The sequence below is a fragment of the Schistocerca serialis genome, chromosome 10, assembly GCF_023864345.2.
Source record: "Schistocerca serialis cubense isolate TAMUIC-IGC-003099 chromosome 10, iqSchSeri2.2, whole genome shotgun sequence".
NCBI lineage: Eukaryota > Metazoa > Arthropoda > Insecta > Orthoptera > Acrididae > Schistocerca > Schistocerca serialis.
In genome coordinates, this window is record NC_064647.1 from 171,556,898 (window position 1) to 171,575,058 (window position 18,161).

The 18,161-nt window shown below is 37.9% G+C and overlaps 1 protein-coding gene across 3 annotated transcripts in view; it reads left to right on the forward strand.

The window, feature by feature from the left end:
• Window positions 1-17,944, forward strand: part of LOC126425009 (histone acetyltransferase Tip60-like) — a 91,572-nt gene extending 73,628 nt beyond the window's left edge. For 2 of the 3 annotated variants that reach the window (XM_050087913.1, XM_050087915.1), the window contains one exon: window positions 2,976-3,756. In XM_050087913.1, coding sequence (XP_049943870.1) covers window positions 2,976-3,231 — 256 coding nt within the window. In that variant the 3' untranslated portion in view covers window positions 3,232-3,756. Of the gene's footprint in view, window positions 1-2,975; window positions 3,757-17,250 lie in introns of those variants that run through there. The other variant, XM_050087914.1, reaches the window with a different exon arrangement.
• The last annotated feature ends 217 nt before the right edge of the window (window positions 17,945-18,161 follow it).

The following is an 18,161-nucleotide window of genomic DNA, read 5'->3' on the forward strand; positions in this document are numbered from 1 at the left end:
ACACTATTAATGCTGTATTTGACAATTATAGGTATGTTCCTAATCATGCAGATGATGATGATGATGATGATGATGATGATGACTCCAACTGTAGCATTCTGAAAAACTATTTAATTTTGCTGTAATGTGGAGAAATACCTAATGTTGAAACTGGGGGTTTGCTAGCTACTACATAAAGTTATGAATTACTGTTTATAAAAAATCTAGTTTGGTACAAAATTGAGGTAAGCTCTTCAGAGAACTTTATTGGTTTTCTACTGAATCCTAGTCAAATAAATACCCACTATCATCTGATCATATAAAAGCTGTAAAAGTTCCTAATGCATGGAGTAAACAACCAAAATTGTTGCATAAGTTATTAGAATTTTAGGAAAATGTATGCTCCAGATTTACAGCGTATCAAATATTTATTCAGTAATGTTTTAAGAAATTTTAAGTCTGATTTGTGTAGTGTGCTCCCAGTAGTAGTAGTGTCATTATTTAACTACCCATTAGTTTCTTAACATCCATGTTCCTTTCAACTTGGGTCTTTACTTCTGGAGAGAAATAATGAGACTGTCATAGACTCCACAGTCAGTCGCGAATTTTACAGACTTTAAGCATGAAATTCCTACTAACCTTCTGTAACGATCCACTAGCTAAAGAGGAGTTTTTGAACACTGTAGGTTTCCATTTCACCAGTATATTGGGAAATGTTAGCAGTAGGTGTTGGTGTGAAAATGCGGAAAACCAGTCTGTGTTTCATAGTCAACAGCTGTGGTGGTCTGAATAATGCAGTTTGCTGCAGTGTTTATGATATAGAAACAGTAGATTCCTGTACAGTTTTTAAGGTGTTCTGCTATATAGACAACCACTCTAAGTTTGTGGAAGATTAGGTAAATCTAAGTGGACATGTTTATGTGCAAACTGACTATTACTCGCTTTCAGGATTCAAAGTTTGAAGTACTGCTCGTAGGAATACATAAACAGAAAAATGTTTTCAAGATTTTGCAACTTGCATTCCTTTCACTGGGAAGAAAGGGGAATATTGGGACAAAGATGAAGGGGGGAGGCATCAGAGAAGGAAATCAAAGATAAACATTGGTACCCAGCTGTTTACATTTTGAATTAAGCACTATCCACCCTTTCTAGCTTCCTGTAATTAACTGTTTTCTCATTTGCAGTCAAACAATGGAAAATCTAGACTAGAATATCAACAATATTATGAAATGTATACATATTGCTATTCACCGTAAGGGTGACACGTTGAGTTGCAGACAGGCCTGGCGAAAAGATTGTTATATCCTTCTTCAGAAAGAAAACATGCACACCTTACACAAACGACTGCTATCTCTGGCTGCTCTGATTAGAATACCTTCCAGAGCTCGCAGGTGTGTGTGTGTGTGTGTGTGTGTGTGTGTGTGTGTGTGTGTGTGTGTGTGTGCGCGCGCGCGCGCGCTTTTTCTTTCTGGAGAAGGCTTTGGCCATACGCTCACCTGTCATTTTGTTGTGGCTGTCTGCGACTCATTTGAATTTTCTAATTTTGATGCTCAGATTTTTATATGTACGAGGTGTGATCAAAAAGTAATGGCATTTTTGTTTTCCATAAAGAATCATTTATTCTTCATAGTCAAAAACTTTGTCCCCTTCAAAGTAATTCTCCTGAGAAATTGGGCCAGTGCTTTTGCCAATCCTGGAAGAATTTTTAACTCTCCTTTTGTTATTATGGTGTTCAGCTCCTTTGGTGATTCTCCAGCATATATCTTAATGCAATTTCCATGAATGGTTTTGCCAACATTGTCAGTTTCCTTTAGTTTGGTTCCGGCAAACAGCACATAACTTCCAAATAGTATTTCTTATTGACTGTATAACCATAAGGCAGGAACTCATGATGTGCTTTCACATTGTAATCTAATTTTTTTCAATCTTGGCTCTTCTGGCAGTTTGCACTGGGACGATTAGACATAGGTTTCGATGTCATATTTGTATAACCATGTTGTGTCACCTGTTATGGTCTTCTTTACAAGTTCTGGATCATTTTCAACTTCATTTGGCACTTCCTGAGCCATGTGTACTCAACATCATTTTTGGTCAAAATTTTTCAGAACAAACTTTGCTGCTACACATTTCACGTCCAAAACACGTGAAAAAATTGCATGGCGTGAGCCAAAGAGTATGCTGACATCATCGGCAACCTTTCCTATGACGATTCGCTAATTTTCAAGAACTATTTTCTTTACTTCATCCATATTGTTGTCAGTAATTGATGTACTAGGGCAACCAGAGCAGTTGTAGTTTTTTTTTTTTTGAAACATTTATACCATTCTTAAGCTCTTGTCTCAATCATACTAGATTCGACAAAAGCCACAGTCAACATTTTGAATGTGGTGGTGCACTTTATTCCATTTATCAAGCAAAATTTAATGCAAATTCTTTGATCCATCTCTTTCAAAAGTAAAAATTTGTTGAGCACTAGGAAACACACACAACCTTTAGACTGTCAACAATAAAGTATGTATTCAAAACAGCTGAAAATGCAAATCTATATCCAGAACATGTGAACCAACAAGTTAAAAGAAAAGAATTGAAAATTGTCTGTATAAACCCTGTGAAATTATTAAATTCCTGTTACTTTGTCACACCTCTTAAATGGGAAGAAAACTGTTTTACATAATTTTTGTAATAATCACACTTTGAATTAAGTCTTTCATCTCCTTAAGTGTGCTGTCAGCTGTATCATAATCAGCAGACACTGTTGTAGAAATCCTCAGTTTGTATGGTAAAAATGTACCATTAAAATGAAACAGGGCCTGTTTCTGTATTTGTAATTTTGGAAGATTTTTAATGCAGGGCAGCTGCGAAGTGCCTGCTCCTGTAGCTCGAAATTAGTTTTAAAAATAGTATTCTTGTAAACTTTAGTGGTAAGCTCTGGTAATAAATGTCTCTTGGTTCTGGAGATAAGTCAGTGAATTTCCAAACGCATTCCTTGTCCTCAGAGCTGCACACAAGGGCCAGTTTCTCTTCTCGTGCGGAGCTTGTGGGCAGTCCGTTTGTGTGGCATCAAACATTTCACACTTAGGTGAGTGGGACAACCGGCAGCCATTCCTGTGCCAGTACTGTGGCGAGTCATTTGTACGCCTTGCGAATTTGTCGACATTGAAATGTATAAATCCGCTTGTCACAAAATTAGGCATTCGAGACGGTTATCGGCACGTGCCGAATCTCTCGCAGACCTCGTGTCAAAAATGTTGAAGCCTAAGTTTAGTGACCTATTAAAAATAAGTCAGGTGAAGTTTGAAACTTTGTTGCTGCTATTTAATGAAGATTGTGTAAAAGATGCATGAGGAGATCACAGTGAGAAGTGTGTTTGGGATTTGAGTGTTTTCGTACACTGCCTGTGTTTTGTTTATGGGTATCCCCCAGTGTTTTTGTACTTCAGTCATTTGGATTACCTTAGAAATTGGAGCAAAGATGGGTGGCAACAATGACTAATTAGTAAAGGTATTCCCATTTTTAATGTGTATTGGTGAACAGAAAGTAAAAGCAAATCGTAAATACTCAGGGAAATGTTGTTGTTAAAATACATGTAAATAATAAGAATAAGTAGTTAGTTTTCATCTTTCTCTTTTCCATTGGAAATTGGCTAATAGGAGCAATCTGCAGAATCTGTAAAGCTGTCAGTCAGTCACTGTTGATAATAGTTCTCTGCAGATAAACTGAAAGTCTGCCTGTAGTGATGTTGAGTAATTTATTAGTGATTTAATTAACAAAAAACTGTAGAAGCACATTTGTATTTTTAATGCAAATTACTGTCAGCATAACACTTCAGACAACAATAGTATAAAATAACTTTTGTCTCTTAATATGGCTCTTCAGAGGAGGAGGGGGGGATGGGAGGGGGGAGAGAGAGAGAGAGAGAGAGATGGGGAGAGAGAGAGAGAGATGGGGAGAGAGAGAGAGAGAGAGAGAGAGAGAGAGAGAGAGAGACTGTTTGCCTGTGAAATCTTCACCACGATTTCAGTCTCATTTTTTGGTTGTCAGCCTCTCAGTGCTTCTGCTATTGAGTAGTTTCCTTTGCTACTGCCATTATGTTTTTAATCCAGTTGTAAATAAATAGTTCGATAGTAATCATAAAGGGTCTCCAGATAAATAGGCCATCAGATCACAAACGTACATTCTCTCAGAAATTTAAGAAGGAAACTATAATGAAATTTATTGTTGTTTAACACACACAATATTTTGTGAACTGTGGCTCTAACTTAGCCTAAATTTCTCAAATATTTATAACTCAGGTTACATCTGTATGTAGATTTTGTAAATCTCAGCAAAGAAAATGTTTGTGCCTGCTTGTAGGGTGGGCCAAATACAGATAACAAACATCATGCTAGGTCTTTGATCTTGGGGTAGCTTTCTTCAGGAAGACATTTCTAAAACTGAACAAGGCTTCTTGCTTTTAACTTGGCCACAAGGTATCATCAGTTTACAGTTCTTATTTTAGTGCTGCCTGGAATATTTTCCACTTCACACAAAAAGGATTTGTGGAAAGTTTTGAGCTCCTTGGTATGAGCATCCACCTCATAGGACCTGGACCAAAAGTTCTAATTATTGCCTCCTGTCACTATTTCATGTTCAGTTCTGACCCTTAACATTTTCCACTGCAAAATTTTAATGTGACTTTAGCCAAACCATACAGCAGACAATATAAAATACTGGATGGCCGGACATGTCATTAAGGTTTTAAATTAATTTATAGGTTCTAGTTGCAAAATCTTTGCCCGCATCTCGTGGTCGTGCGGTAGCGTTCTCGCTTCCCACGCCCGGCTTCCCGGGTTCGATTCCCGGCGGGGTCAGGGATTTTCTCTGCCTCGTGATGGCTGGGTGTTGTGTGATGTCCTTAGGTTAGTTAGGTTTAAGTAGTTCTAGGGGACTGATGACCATAGATGTTAAGTCCCATAGTATTCAGAGCCATTTGAACCATTTTTTGCAAAATCTTTTATTCTCACTTTTATGGGAAATTGTGTGTTGAATGAATATGTTAATACCAGCTTAGTTTTGCACAGTCAGATTGTTATATACTATAAAACAGCAGCCAATTTGCTAAAGAGTACATTATACAAAATTTTAATTCCTTTTCACAATAAAATAGAAAAAAGCAACAGAAATTATTAGCCAGTTCAGTTCGTCAGTTTTTATATGTGAAAGCCTCCGAAACAATTCTTGTATTTAAGCACAAAAATACATCACATTTTTCACACTTCTCATATGATGCCATCTCAATACATATCTTAGATCTTGTTCGTTTCCTTCCGTATATGCCAGCGAACATACTTGTCCTTTTGGCAGCCTATAACTGGCAGAGGCTGTGCGCATTCCTCTTCTTTTTTGATATGTCATCTTTACTTAGGTGTCCTTGCTTGGTTGGTCTTTCCCTGCCAATACTAGTCTACTTGCAGTTTGTGCTTGGAATTTATGCAGCGAAATGTGTCTTTCTTGAAGAAACTTACAGTTGTTGTAACTACTGCAACTGTAATTGTGCACCAGAAGATATATTAGTACCACCTTGATTTTATGTGGGATTTATATAGTGATGATAGCATGTCCATCAGATCAATACTACTGATAACAGATGTTGCAAGTGGGGATAACAGGTGGTCTTAGGACTCGCACATATTCTCATGATTTGTCTCGTCTGTTTGCCTCATTTTGGGGCTCAACACCAGTGAAGGATGACAGCAGAGTGACGTGTTTGTCATAGCATCTCAATACAATGAAATGTCCTGTGTGGTTTACTCCGAGTATGTGCGCTGGCAAGCGCGACAACGGCACCTCCCATCCGTCGTCAAATGCAGATTGTGAAGCGTCGTCACCATTCCGATGCTCCGGCGAAGCAACAGCTGTGTAATGTTGGCCACCCTGGGTCTGTTGTACACTACTGGTAGCAATTTCATAGTCTCTTCTTGTATATCCCAATGCGGTACGAACGTTGTTCGCCATCCTGAAATGTCCAGAACGTAATAGAGCCTTGCCAAAGATTGCCATCTAAAATGTAAACAATAATCATACTGACATTTGCACTGCCACCTCTCTCTCTCTTTTTCCAACTTGCGTACAAGCCTATACTTTGGTCTACCCTGAATAGGAGACCTCACTGAACGTGAAGCCATTTCCTAGGATGGCCTACGGCTGTGCGTCTGAGAAGGACTGTGTGATAACTATTGAGGTTCTAATGATTGTACCACAATGGTCTGTATCTACCCTGCCTAAAATCGTAGTAACGATGCGCACATCGTACACCATTAGGCATAAATACAAATTCTCTGTATGCTGCTCTAAATTGCTCTATCAATTGTTCCAAATTAGGCTTATAAAACCATAGCTCCTCCAACACAATAACAGCAGCAGAATAATTAATTTTATTCCCATAAAATGTTAATGCCAAATCGTTGATTCGTTGCTGTGAAGTAGGAACAAGGAAGGCGAGGCGAAGGTCGTCTGGATAGTTCCTGATATGGTCCCAGTTTCCATAAAAAAATTCCAACGCAGACATTAGCTGTAAATAATAAACTTTATTTAGAAAGTAACTGTACCTTTCCTTTTACAAAAGATCATATACACTCTGTTGCAAACTACAAATGTAACATATTTAACCTCACTCTGTACAACATCGTTCTTTGCAGGTTCATCACCAGCTATTTCCAACCCGATATAAAAAGGATTAAGACCTTGAAAAAGTTTGTTCTTACATTTGCAAAGATTTTCTAAATCAGGCCATCCCTTTACTTATATCAGCACTTGTCTCTGGCTTGCAATACGTAACAAATTTAAATCGATCAAGTCTACTATATTTCCTCCAAGGAACACCGGGTGATTTATCAGGCCTTAAACTAAATGGATCTAACTTATTACTACATGCTATACGTACTTTCTCCAATGCACCCTGATCTTCAGATATTTTTTTGTTAGCCCTGTCATCAAGTGTTAATCGCTCTACCCTAACATTAATTCTATAGACATACGTTACAATCTTATTAATAATTACAGAGTCATATTTATTTGAAAAGAACTTAAATTCGTCAGTAACGTCATAGTGTTTCAGTGTAGTAAAATTATGGGCATTTTCGTCGTATTTCTCAGTGGCTCCCATTTTTCCGTATTCATTTTATAGAAACTGGGACCATATCAGGAACTATCCAGACGACCTTCGCCTCACCTTCGTTGTTCCTACTTCGCAGCAACGAATCGACGATTTGGCGTTCAGTGACCTAACATCTGACTAGTCCGTATTTTGGCCGAATGTGCAAGTGCCGTACAGAATATACACAATCAGATGGTGTTCGTTTTGAATACGGAAAAATGGGAGCCACTGAGAAATACGACGAAAATGCCCATAATTTTACTACACTGAAACTCTATGACATTACTGATGAATTTAAGTTCTTTTCAAATAAATATGACTCTGTAATTATTAATAAGATTGTAACGTATGTCTATAGAACTGTCTTGTCTATTTGGAACGTTACGGAATATTGTGTGTCGGAGGAACCATTTGCTAGAGGTAATTCTACACACATTCATGCATATTTAAAGCTAGCAGAACCAAAATTATTGGCAGATGTTAGGTCTGGGCTCGAATTTATGTTCGGTAGTATTAATGGTGTTTTTGACTTGCAGAAATGTAGGAGTAGAAAAAATGCTTTAATATATATAATGAAATCTGATCCGGAGCCTATATCTAACTGTAATGACTCCGCTTTGTCATTTAATGTGCGTTTTCGTCGATGGGCGGAACGTACACAGTATATTTCAACAAGAGTGGATTTGCCTATATTTGTGTCTCCGTACAAATACAATTGTTTCTTACGCACCATTTTGGACCGAAAGGCTTCATTGTACCACCGGACCACGCGGCCCGCCCAACCATTATACTTCAGGTGACACTCGGAAAGGGCGCGTACAATACACTTCTTCGCCTGAAATGATTCAAAGTATTTCTCTATAAATCTAATACGCGACCAATTGTTGACAAGAAATGAATCGGTATAATCAATATCTTGGGCAGGTCACAATCTTTCAGCCTATATGCTCTTATTGTTCCAGTGAAATCGGTACCTCTGTTCAACAAATACTGAACAAGAATATTGTAAAAGTTTTCAGCATATACCTTGAAACTGTAATTTCCTGGCAATATGAACTGTTAATTTTACAACCAATTCTTGCATGAGCCCTTTCCCTTCTTCTCTCTTCCTTTTTAAATTTTTTCCTGCTGCGCCCTGATAAATGCCAAAGCCGTATAAGTAGCCAGAAGCTCATGGCTCTCCTCCACATATTGAGGTCCCATCTTATAGATTTGTTTTGCATAAATTGTTTCATGGTGCTTCTACCTTTAAAAGCAATCATTACTTCATTGATGCTGTGGTGTTCCTCTGGAACTTCTTTCAAACATTTTTTTGAGTTGACTCAGTCAAGGTCAAATTTTCCAGAGCTTATCTTTAGTTCATTTCATCAGTTGATGATAAATTATTCTTGAAGTAGAGGATGCTCAAAAATTTTTCAAATATGTTTCATGCTGTAACATAACAAATCAATGGGTGGGCCATATGCATCTCCAGTAGCAGCAAATGCAAGGCATTTGAGCAAGTCCCATTCTCAGGTACACGCCTAACATTTGTTCCAGTTCCAATTTCTGGTCATAGTTGTTCCAGCCTTTTATGTCCTGTACTGATTTGATCAGTCTAACAAGTTGTGAAGTGTATCATCTGTTATCAAGAGTTCTGAAATATTCCAGAAGACTCATTAGTCCAGTAGAAGTCAATACAGGAATAGTAACAATGGCCAATGACTGTAGCAAAATCTCCCTTCTTCCACTGTAGTTGATCAGACTTTTCTCAAACATTGCAGTCCTCCTGTATTCAGCCAAACACCTTCATTATCATTTTCAGCAGGAAAAGGAATATTAAGGGGATACTTGTTCACGTGCTGACAAGTATCGTGTCATAACTGCAATTGTTTCATAAGCGATTGTCACCCCCACCACCTTAGTAAAAATATTTTTTTGTCACTGACATCAGGCTTGCCCAGAATAGTGTCTCTTCAGTGGATAGCTACAAAAATGATAAACTGTGATTGTAACTTCAGTTTCATCACAAGTTCTATTGTTTCACGAAATAAAGTAGTTTGGGATTCATTCATAACTGTGTTACTCATTGCCCAATGTAACACATTTGTCACATGCATTTGCTACCCCTATTACAGAACAGTGCAGAATAGTTATTCCATTCCCAAACAATATTTAGTATTTGCGATATGTCAACATAAAATAATATATCAGAATAGTGCAACAAACAGTAGTAATACAAAGACAGTGAATCCAACAATGTTACCTGGCATGACATAGCTGTTCACAGCAGTGGTCAGATGACGAAACTACATTGGTGCACTGTGTCTGCACTGCTGATTCATATGAATGCCCCCAGAGATCCCTAGGGAGGTGGTGTTATCAGATGTCACACAAGGCACTAAGCTGAAAGGAGACACACATTGTAGTCTCTGTAGCCCTTCAGACCCAGTATGACATCATGCAGGACACTAGAGAGTTAGATAATATTACTCATTCTGGACTTCAGAATAGGCTGTGTTTATTTGCTGTTCTATTTCAAACTGAAACGGTTTGCAAATTTGGCATTTCATAGTTGTAATTTATTTATTGATTTTGGATGTGACTGCTTGTAGCTCTATCATGACACTGCTTAAAAAAAACCTTCAGTGAAACTAGAACCGTGACCCAAAGCAGTTCTCATTTCAGAAGCAAACAAATTATCTCAGTGCCACTGAAGCACTGTTGTAGTTCTCTCTTCCTTATTGTCCCAACGGCGGCTAGAAATGATCAACTAAATCGTAAAAGACTAGAATAGTTGTAATTTCTGCATAGAAAGACCTCCCTGGACTCGAAAGCTGACTTCCCTGGACTCAAAAGCATAAATTGATATACCGATGTCCCACCTTTAAAGAAAATAACTCAGATTATCCATTCAAACTGAAAGGAAATATCAAGTGAATTTCTCAGCGTATTTATGTGTCATCCAGGAAGTAACGAAGTAGCCACAGTGTTACTAATCGTATTCCGTGTTATCAATTTTGTTATAGTACAAGCAGGAAGAATTTGTTTCGCCAGAGGATGTGAAGCCTGGTGTGGAAGTGAGCACCTCTTGTATCTGAAAGACACAGCAAATGAAGGCCTGAATACAAAAAGTATATGGCAATGGATTTTATTTGCCTTTCAGAACTAAAGCATAGTTACTAACAGGCGCGGCTCGTGGTTTCTATATTGGGGAAGGCTGCGGCATTTATCGATTGGAGCCAACATAGACCTCGGGTTACACTACAGATTAGTCTGACATAAACAACTAAAAATTCAGGGGGAGGGGGGTGGCAGATCACTCTCTACCCATGATTTTACGTACTGTATCTTCTATAATCAGGTATTAAATATGATTAAAAGCTAACTTCGAATTAAAATCTTTGGTTAGTGTTTTTATATGTCGTCATTACATATTCTGACACTGCAGCAAATCATATGAAAAGACGCGTTTTGGAGAGATCTTTAATGCGATGAATGTTAACTTTGCGGTTGCTTAATATTTTTGGTGTTTTCAGTACTAAACGTAAGGCGTTTATTGTGGTTAACCTCCAAAGCTCGAAGTTTACGAGTTCGCATGACGATACTGTAATGTTTTCGTGACGTCACAAGTCTTGTGCTGTGATTGGGTGGCATGAGCAATCCGTGCAACTGCCATATTATTTCGCATGTTTGAGAAGCGAACGGTTCGTATTTATTGTGTATTATGAAAATATGCATTTATATGAAATAGCGCACTAAAGATCTCTCCAAAATACGTCATTTTTAGTACGGTTTGTTGTGCTAAAGTACACAAAATGTGACACTGTAGCGCAACACACTGTACCGGTACCAAAAGTGATTCGTTTCGGAAAATGTCATCACGTTTATGACTGGCTAAACATGACACTACACTTTTTTATCCACTTCACTTAATAGGCTAAGTAGGACTTAATATAAAGAATTACCTCTTATCAATTATGAATGCACTTTTGCTTACCTCAATTCATTTGTTTATAGACGAAGTCAGCTCGTCTCCCCTTCTGCGCAGCAAAGTGGTCTATGACCATTTCATTGAAATTTGGCCGATTCAATAATTCTTTTTCTAGGGAACACATTGCAAGCGCACAAAGTCTGTCCTCATTCATAGTGTTGCGCATGAATGTTTTCACTCGCTTTAACGTGGAGAAGCAGCGTTCTGCCTCGCCGGTCGTCATAGGGAATGTTACTATTATTTGCAGAAGTTTTACACTTTCAGGAAAAGCTTTAGCCAGATTGTTATCGTAAAGACAGTTCAACAAGGTCAAAGCACCTGACGCCTTCATAAAATCTTTTTGGCTGTACAACACGTTCAGCTCATGACGTAGATCAGAAGACTGTAAATTGAACAAATTAACAGCTATTTTAAACTCTTTTTCCGGAAAAATAGTTTGATGTTTTGCAAACAACGATGGATCAAACAGCTGTGCAATCGATAAGTGATCATTGAAACTGAATCGTTCTCTGATCTGAGTTGTGATGAGGTCGCAAACGTTTCGTGCACACACTATTCTTGATTCTGTGAAACGTCCCCGTTTTGCAGTTGGTTCTACCTGTTCCCAGAGATCGTCAGTTTCAAGTGAGGCCCTAACTTGCTGGACAGAATCTGCAAAGTGCGAAACATATTCAACAGTTTTCACTGCATCAATATTCCTCTGCTGCAGTTGATTAAAGAGAATGTCACAGTGAGGCATGACTGTATTAAAAAAATTTAACCAGAAGAGGAAATCTTCGTCTTGCAGGAAACCCTTTAGTCCCGTGGCCTTGTTTATTGTCTTGTAATCACTGGCATCATCATCAATAATTCTTTCTAGGCACTCAACAATTTCCTTTTGGTATTTGTACACAGTGGTTACGCTCCGTGATTTAAAATTCCATCTGATGGACTGAGGACAGGTAGGAATACGCTTCTTCACTACTTCGTCAAGAATGGCTGTACGGCTAGAAGACCGTGAAAAAAAGGTGGAAATTCCTTCCAAGTTGCTAAAGAAGATCCGCACTTGTTTATTGCCCGTCACACAACGTTCAACAATTAAATTTAACTGATGGGCGTAACAGTGAATAAAGTGAGCATTCCTGTACACTTCTCTAATTCTAGTTTGAACTCCACTTTTATGGCCACTCATAACAGGAGCACCGTCGTAACACTGAGCTATCAGTTTTTCAGGTGTTTCTTGTACATTCATTTTCTCTAGCTCGCAGAGAACAGCTGCAGTTACATCGTCTGCACTGTGACTTTTTGGGCGTACAAAGGAAATAAATCTTTCATTTATTTGTCCCAGTAGCTCATAGCGAATTATTAGGACCAATTGTGACAAATTTGCACAGTCAGTAGTTTCATCAACTTCTATTGCGAGAAAGTTTGCCTTCGACAGTTCACTCTTGATGAGATTAAGGCACACCTCATAAATTGATTCCAGGAGTTCATTTTGAATTGTCTTCGATAGGCCTAAGAAAACACGGTTTTCTGATTTCTCAATGTGCTGCTTCAAGACGCAGTCCAGTTCTGCCATAAGACTGACTAATCCTCGAAAAATTCCTGGGTTTTTGGAATCTTCTGTTTCATCGTGGCCCCTTAAGGCAAGCTCGAATTTGCCGCAAAATTTAATACAGTCTATCAGTTTACCCAGAATATACCGATTTTTTGATACATTTTCATTATATATCTTTATATTACGTCGGTAAGCACTGTCTAATTGGCACATAATGTCCACTTTCCCTAGCATTGAAAACTCAATGAACCCATTTAAATGTTTTTCGCTGGAATTATGTTTTTTCACCTTTGCGTGAAAATTCTTTAAGTCAGCGATACCAGTTTCAGTCCAGGCACTATCAGTACTATTTGTAAGAAGACAGGTGAAACAGAAAAATGCGTTTTTCACTTCACAACCACACAACCACTCAGCTGCATCGTACATTGCTCTATTAAAACTGCGTTTGTATCCTTGCCTAGATTTACACTGTTTCTGTTCTTGATTGATCGTTAGATCGGGTCTGGGTGCACCAAGTTCTTTCACTTTCATCCTGTGGCCGTGTTCCAAGCTTTTACCTATTAAATTGCACACTGAATTCATGTTGCGCTGGTTTCACACTCGCCGTAATTCGCAGATATTCACAAGGAAGTAAAACTCACTAAAATCTTGCAAAATACACTCCGAAATAGAAACTTGCTAATATCACACGGTGTCAACAAAAGCAGTCAGCATCAGCAAGCACGGAAAATAAAGTAACGGGACAAATTTCGCGCGCTTTGTCCTCTAATCACTTACGAAACTCTCGCTAGATGGCAGTACTGTTATGTTACTGTAGTCTAGTGCACTCTGGCGGGATATTTGCAAACTTACTCTAAATGTGGATACAATAGCCAATGGCAGAAACAAAACTACTATGTAAAACATTATCAAAACAAAAATACTAAACGTCGATTAATGACGCATCGAGGCGTAGTAGAGATGTGCAGAGACAGATATTGGATAGCGAAGTTTCGGCCACTCTACATTCCTTTATTACATAGATAGTGGAACGTGAAAAACGTGTGGTGGTTGGTATAACACCCTTAGGCTGCAAGCTCTGAGCCTTCGGATCGCCCATAACGAGCAATGCTATGTAGAAGCCACGCCCCTAAACCGCTAATACACGCAGCTTACGGACTTTCCAAGGCGCAGCCTAAACACTACTAACCGTTCGGAAAACATTCATCGATACAAACAGTTCCAAAAACGTTGAACGTCGTTATTTTAATCGGAATGGGAAATATACGAAATTCGTCCTGATAATTTAAATTATGTAATACGTTCTTGCGAAATTTACTTTAACATATATTTTGGGGCGGCTCCGCCTCAGAGCCTTTAATTACGAGCCGCGCCTGGTTACTAATAATATTCAGATGCTGTGACTGCAGATGAAACAACTGTCACAATTATTTCTGTTTTTCTGTTGTAAGTGCATTGAAAACTGAAAAGCTAATTCACCAAATGTGATCCACATGTCTGGAGAGTCGAGTGGTTACACTGCGTACATTGAGAGGAAGTATTGTCTTTTGATCTTTACAGACTTTGGAAATGTTTTTGTGAAGAATATTGTCATTGGCACCATCCCTGAAACAGAACAACACAAATGAAAGAACAGCTCAGCTTTCATTGCGAAATGTGAACATCCAAGGAGATGCTTTGTAAGCTAGATATAACTTTACATTCCAAAGTAAGAATGAGTTGAAAAGTGGGCTCAGAAAAGAATGTAAAGATTGACACCAGCAAATATGTGCGTTGTAAGTTCAATTCGAGCTTCTGCTAATATGAAAGGAAAAGCAGTTGTCATCAGGACAAGAAATAAGGTATGAAAAATCCAGACAATAAGTCTGGAATAAGCCATCCTTAAGCAAAACTGTCATTAAGCCTATAAATTCTAAAGAATGACATGTATCTACCCATAGTGGTTACAGTGTAACCACTACCGATGTTTTGTCAGTAAAAGTGAAGAGCATCCATGCTGAAGAGCTTTTTCAGCTTGCATTACACTTAGGCAGCAAGATATCGAGATGACAATACATTCACCATATTGAGCATTGTGCTAATTATTATGCAGTGCTTCAGCTGGTGCATGATGTTATTAATGGAGTCCCTGGTGGTATTATCTATGAATGATGCCTCTATCCTGCTACAATATTCAGATGATATTTGATAAAGGTGTAATAAGACAGCAATGCTGGGCAGACAGTTTTAGTACTTGCAGAGACTATTTATACACTGCTGATTCATGATGTTAAACTCCCATTGTGTTGGATTGTAGCTGAGACTTATTTTCTGCTTATGAAAGAGTTGCTCAGCAGGGGGTGAAGAGCATCCACACCCAGGTACCCCGCACATAACACACACCCATAATGTGCCAGTTAATTGCAGTGAAATGCCATATGCTCTCATCTTTCTGGCAGTGTCCCTTTTTTTGCAGTAGATCATCATCTCATTTTGAAAGTGATAGACAATTGATAAAGTGATACAGTCCACCACACCCAACTACTGTGAATGTTTCTTAAAATATGACACTGGATGCTGTACCTCTTTGGCTTTTTTGAGTGGTTATTCTACTGTCAATCTGAAGATGAATATTAAGGCAAATACTAATATTTTACTGTGGTTTACATCCAGTGTCTCCAGCCTTCCAGCTCCACCATTCAAAATACAGTGAAAATGAGGGACATAAATGATCTTATGACTGATAATATTATAGTAGTAAGTGGCAAAATGAGGTAAACTCAGTCATCTGACAATTATGAACTCGAGTATTTCATAGGATTCCTTAAGCAGATTTCATTGCTGTTGTTTTCAGTTAAAATACAGGAAGAGAAAAACATATTTGGATTTAAACATTCGTTTGTAGTGAGAACTGAATGTATGGCTGCAGTTGCAGCAGTACTGAAGTAGTGAGATGTTGTCGAGAATGTGAACATTCTCTCATTCCTTTGGTACAGGGTACTCTCCAACCTTACATGTCCACACACCATAATGAATAAGGTAACACAAGATTCATTCACAATAAAAACTCTGTCTGCAAATCCATAAATAAGTATTTGCGAGCAGTAGTTATGCACGAAAGAAGAGACTGTTGGTTTTATGTTTCCAACCATGCCATCCCTCGAAGTTGTCCCGGGTGCTCTGTAAATGTGGTGTAGGCTGCCAGGATGGAGGGCCCTAAAATATTTATCACTTCTCAGTGCTGTAATATGATAGAACAAAATGAATTATATACTTCTCACAAAAGCTACTGACTTGTCGTGCTACTATCGAGTGCAGAAAACCTCTTTAGTTCCTTTCATGTTATAATGGCCCCCTGCCTTAATATGATGAAAATTCAGTTTTATGCTAGTAAATAAAATGTCACATGCTTTAGGAGACTATAATTTATCATCAAAACATTTCAAAGATGTTCACAGGGTGCTCTTCACAATGCTGAATAATACTGTTTCAAAGATAAAGTTTATGGCTCTTCACTTTTTTGTGTAGGGTATAATATATTTATAAGAAGTCCAGATTTAAAAAAAGGTAAGGCTGGAGACATCTAGTAGTTCTATAAAAGTCATTATACGTTTTTATTCCTCTTTAAAAAACACACGTAAAGTTTACATGGTGTCTCTGACAAAACAGTTACATCTTCTGCATCAACCTCTTTGGTTCTGCGATCCACACGTTTACATGCAATTGAATTAGCCGGCACTAAAAACACTGATCGATATAACTTTCACAACTACACTGAGCCAACTGCCTGCTGGTCTTTGACAGTACGTGTATTTATAACCTTCCAAAGAGATCAACAAATTCTCTCTCTTTTTTGAGTCAATTAAATTGTTATTAAATGAATTATCTACATGAAATAGTTATGAATGATTCTGGTGCTGAGATGTGTAGATTAAAAACATAAATGGTGGATTTTACAAATAATTACAAGTGTCAACCAAGTGAAATTGCTGGATTACAAAGTGTTGAATATGACCTTTCTCATTTGCATAATACTGGGGTTAAAAAGTGCAAATCTATAAATTGCATGAGTATACAGTACAAAAGTATTATTAAACTTATTTGTTTTTCATACTAAGTGTAGTGAATAATCAGGTTTTCTTGGCCAAATTTTATAACGAGCAATTTCGTAGTCACATATGCTGACACTTTGAATAAACCTATATGAGCGAAACATAACAGTTCCTAATTAAATATTCGTGTTAAAACAGTTTAAATAACTGTACCTTGCTTTTGCAATCTCTTTTGGATCGAAATATTATATATTAATGACATTGAAAAACATTGCATCATAATGGCACCCATACGAAATTTAACTAATTTGAGTTTAAATTACTGAAAAATCGTAACTTCCATACTTCTTTTCCCTCCTATCGGGATCATTACAGTGTGTACCTTCTGCATCATAACTGTGAACTATATGGCCACTGTGCTACTTTCACTACCTTGGAACAAAGCTCACGTTAAGTGTATAGGAGGTATGCAAAAAAACTTCAAAATAGATTTCCCCAGAAACTCGGAGCCATTGGATGAAAAGCTGCAAGTCACTTACTCAATACAGGTGCCTCTACAATATACCTAATACTTACCAAAATTTCTGATTTACAGAGCTAATGGTCTCCTTTTCTGATACAGAAACTGGTTGACAGTTTGAACTTGTGTGTTTGCAACAATGCTGCACAAATAAATCCCATCGATGGCGTAACAGGTAGCAACTGTACATGGGAAGCTGAGGCATATGGCTCTAGTGCCAACAATATAAAAATTGTCACATTGTGTGATGCTAATACCAGAACGAACATTAAATATATGTTTTAGTGGTGCAAATATACTCTGTATCAGATTTCTGAATGACATAACAATAACAAAATAAATGACTATCTAAAATCTATGAAAAAACTTTTACTTTATTTGCTGTTCATACCTGCAGGAAACAGATGTTGCCTTGAGGACACAGAATCTCAACACTTCGCTTCTGATATCTCCAGAATATTAACATAGGCTTCTGCTTTGAGAATGCCTTCAATTTGTCACAGGGGCACTGCTCCCCGAGCAGAGATATAGCCCCAAACGACAAAAGAATAGCGTCCACTTCTTTCTCTTTCCACAGGATACCTTGGACTAAACTACTCTCATCGCAGGCAGCACACCTAGTAATATCAAAACTATTTAATGTTGATGAAACATCCCACAAATTCAGTGAAAACATTTATTGAACAAATGCAGTGTCATAAAAGTGTAACTATAAAAGGAGGAAAACCAATTTTATAAAGGGTGTTCTGTACGGCAATAACGTGAAGCTAGTTTTACCTAAATCGCTTGTATATATGAAACTATACACAATTAATTTACTGACATCTAACATGAACTGGGGCATTGCTCAGGAAGAAAAGATTTTCTCATCTGAAAATATGACTCCCCAGTCAAAGGCAATGTATTCTTCCACAAAAGCTGTGTGATCGCTCTTCTGATACATAGTGAACCATTCCTTTATAACAGTTCTTTGGCATAAGAGTCCA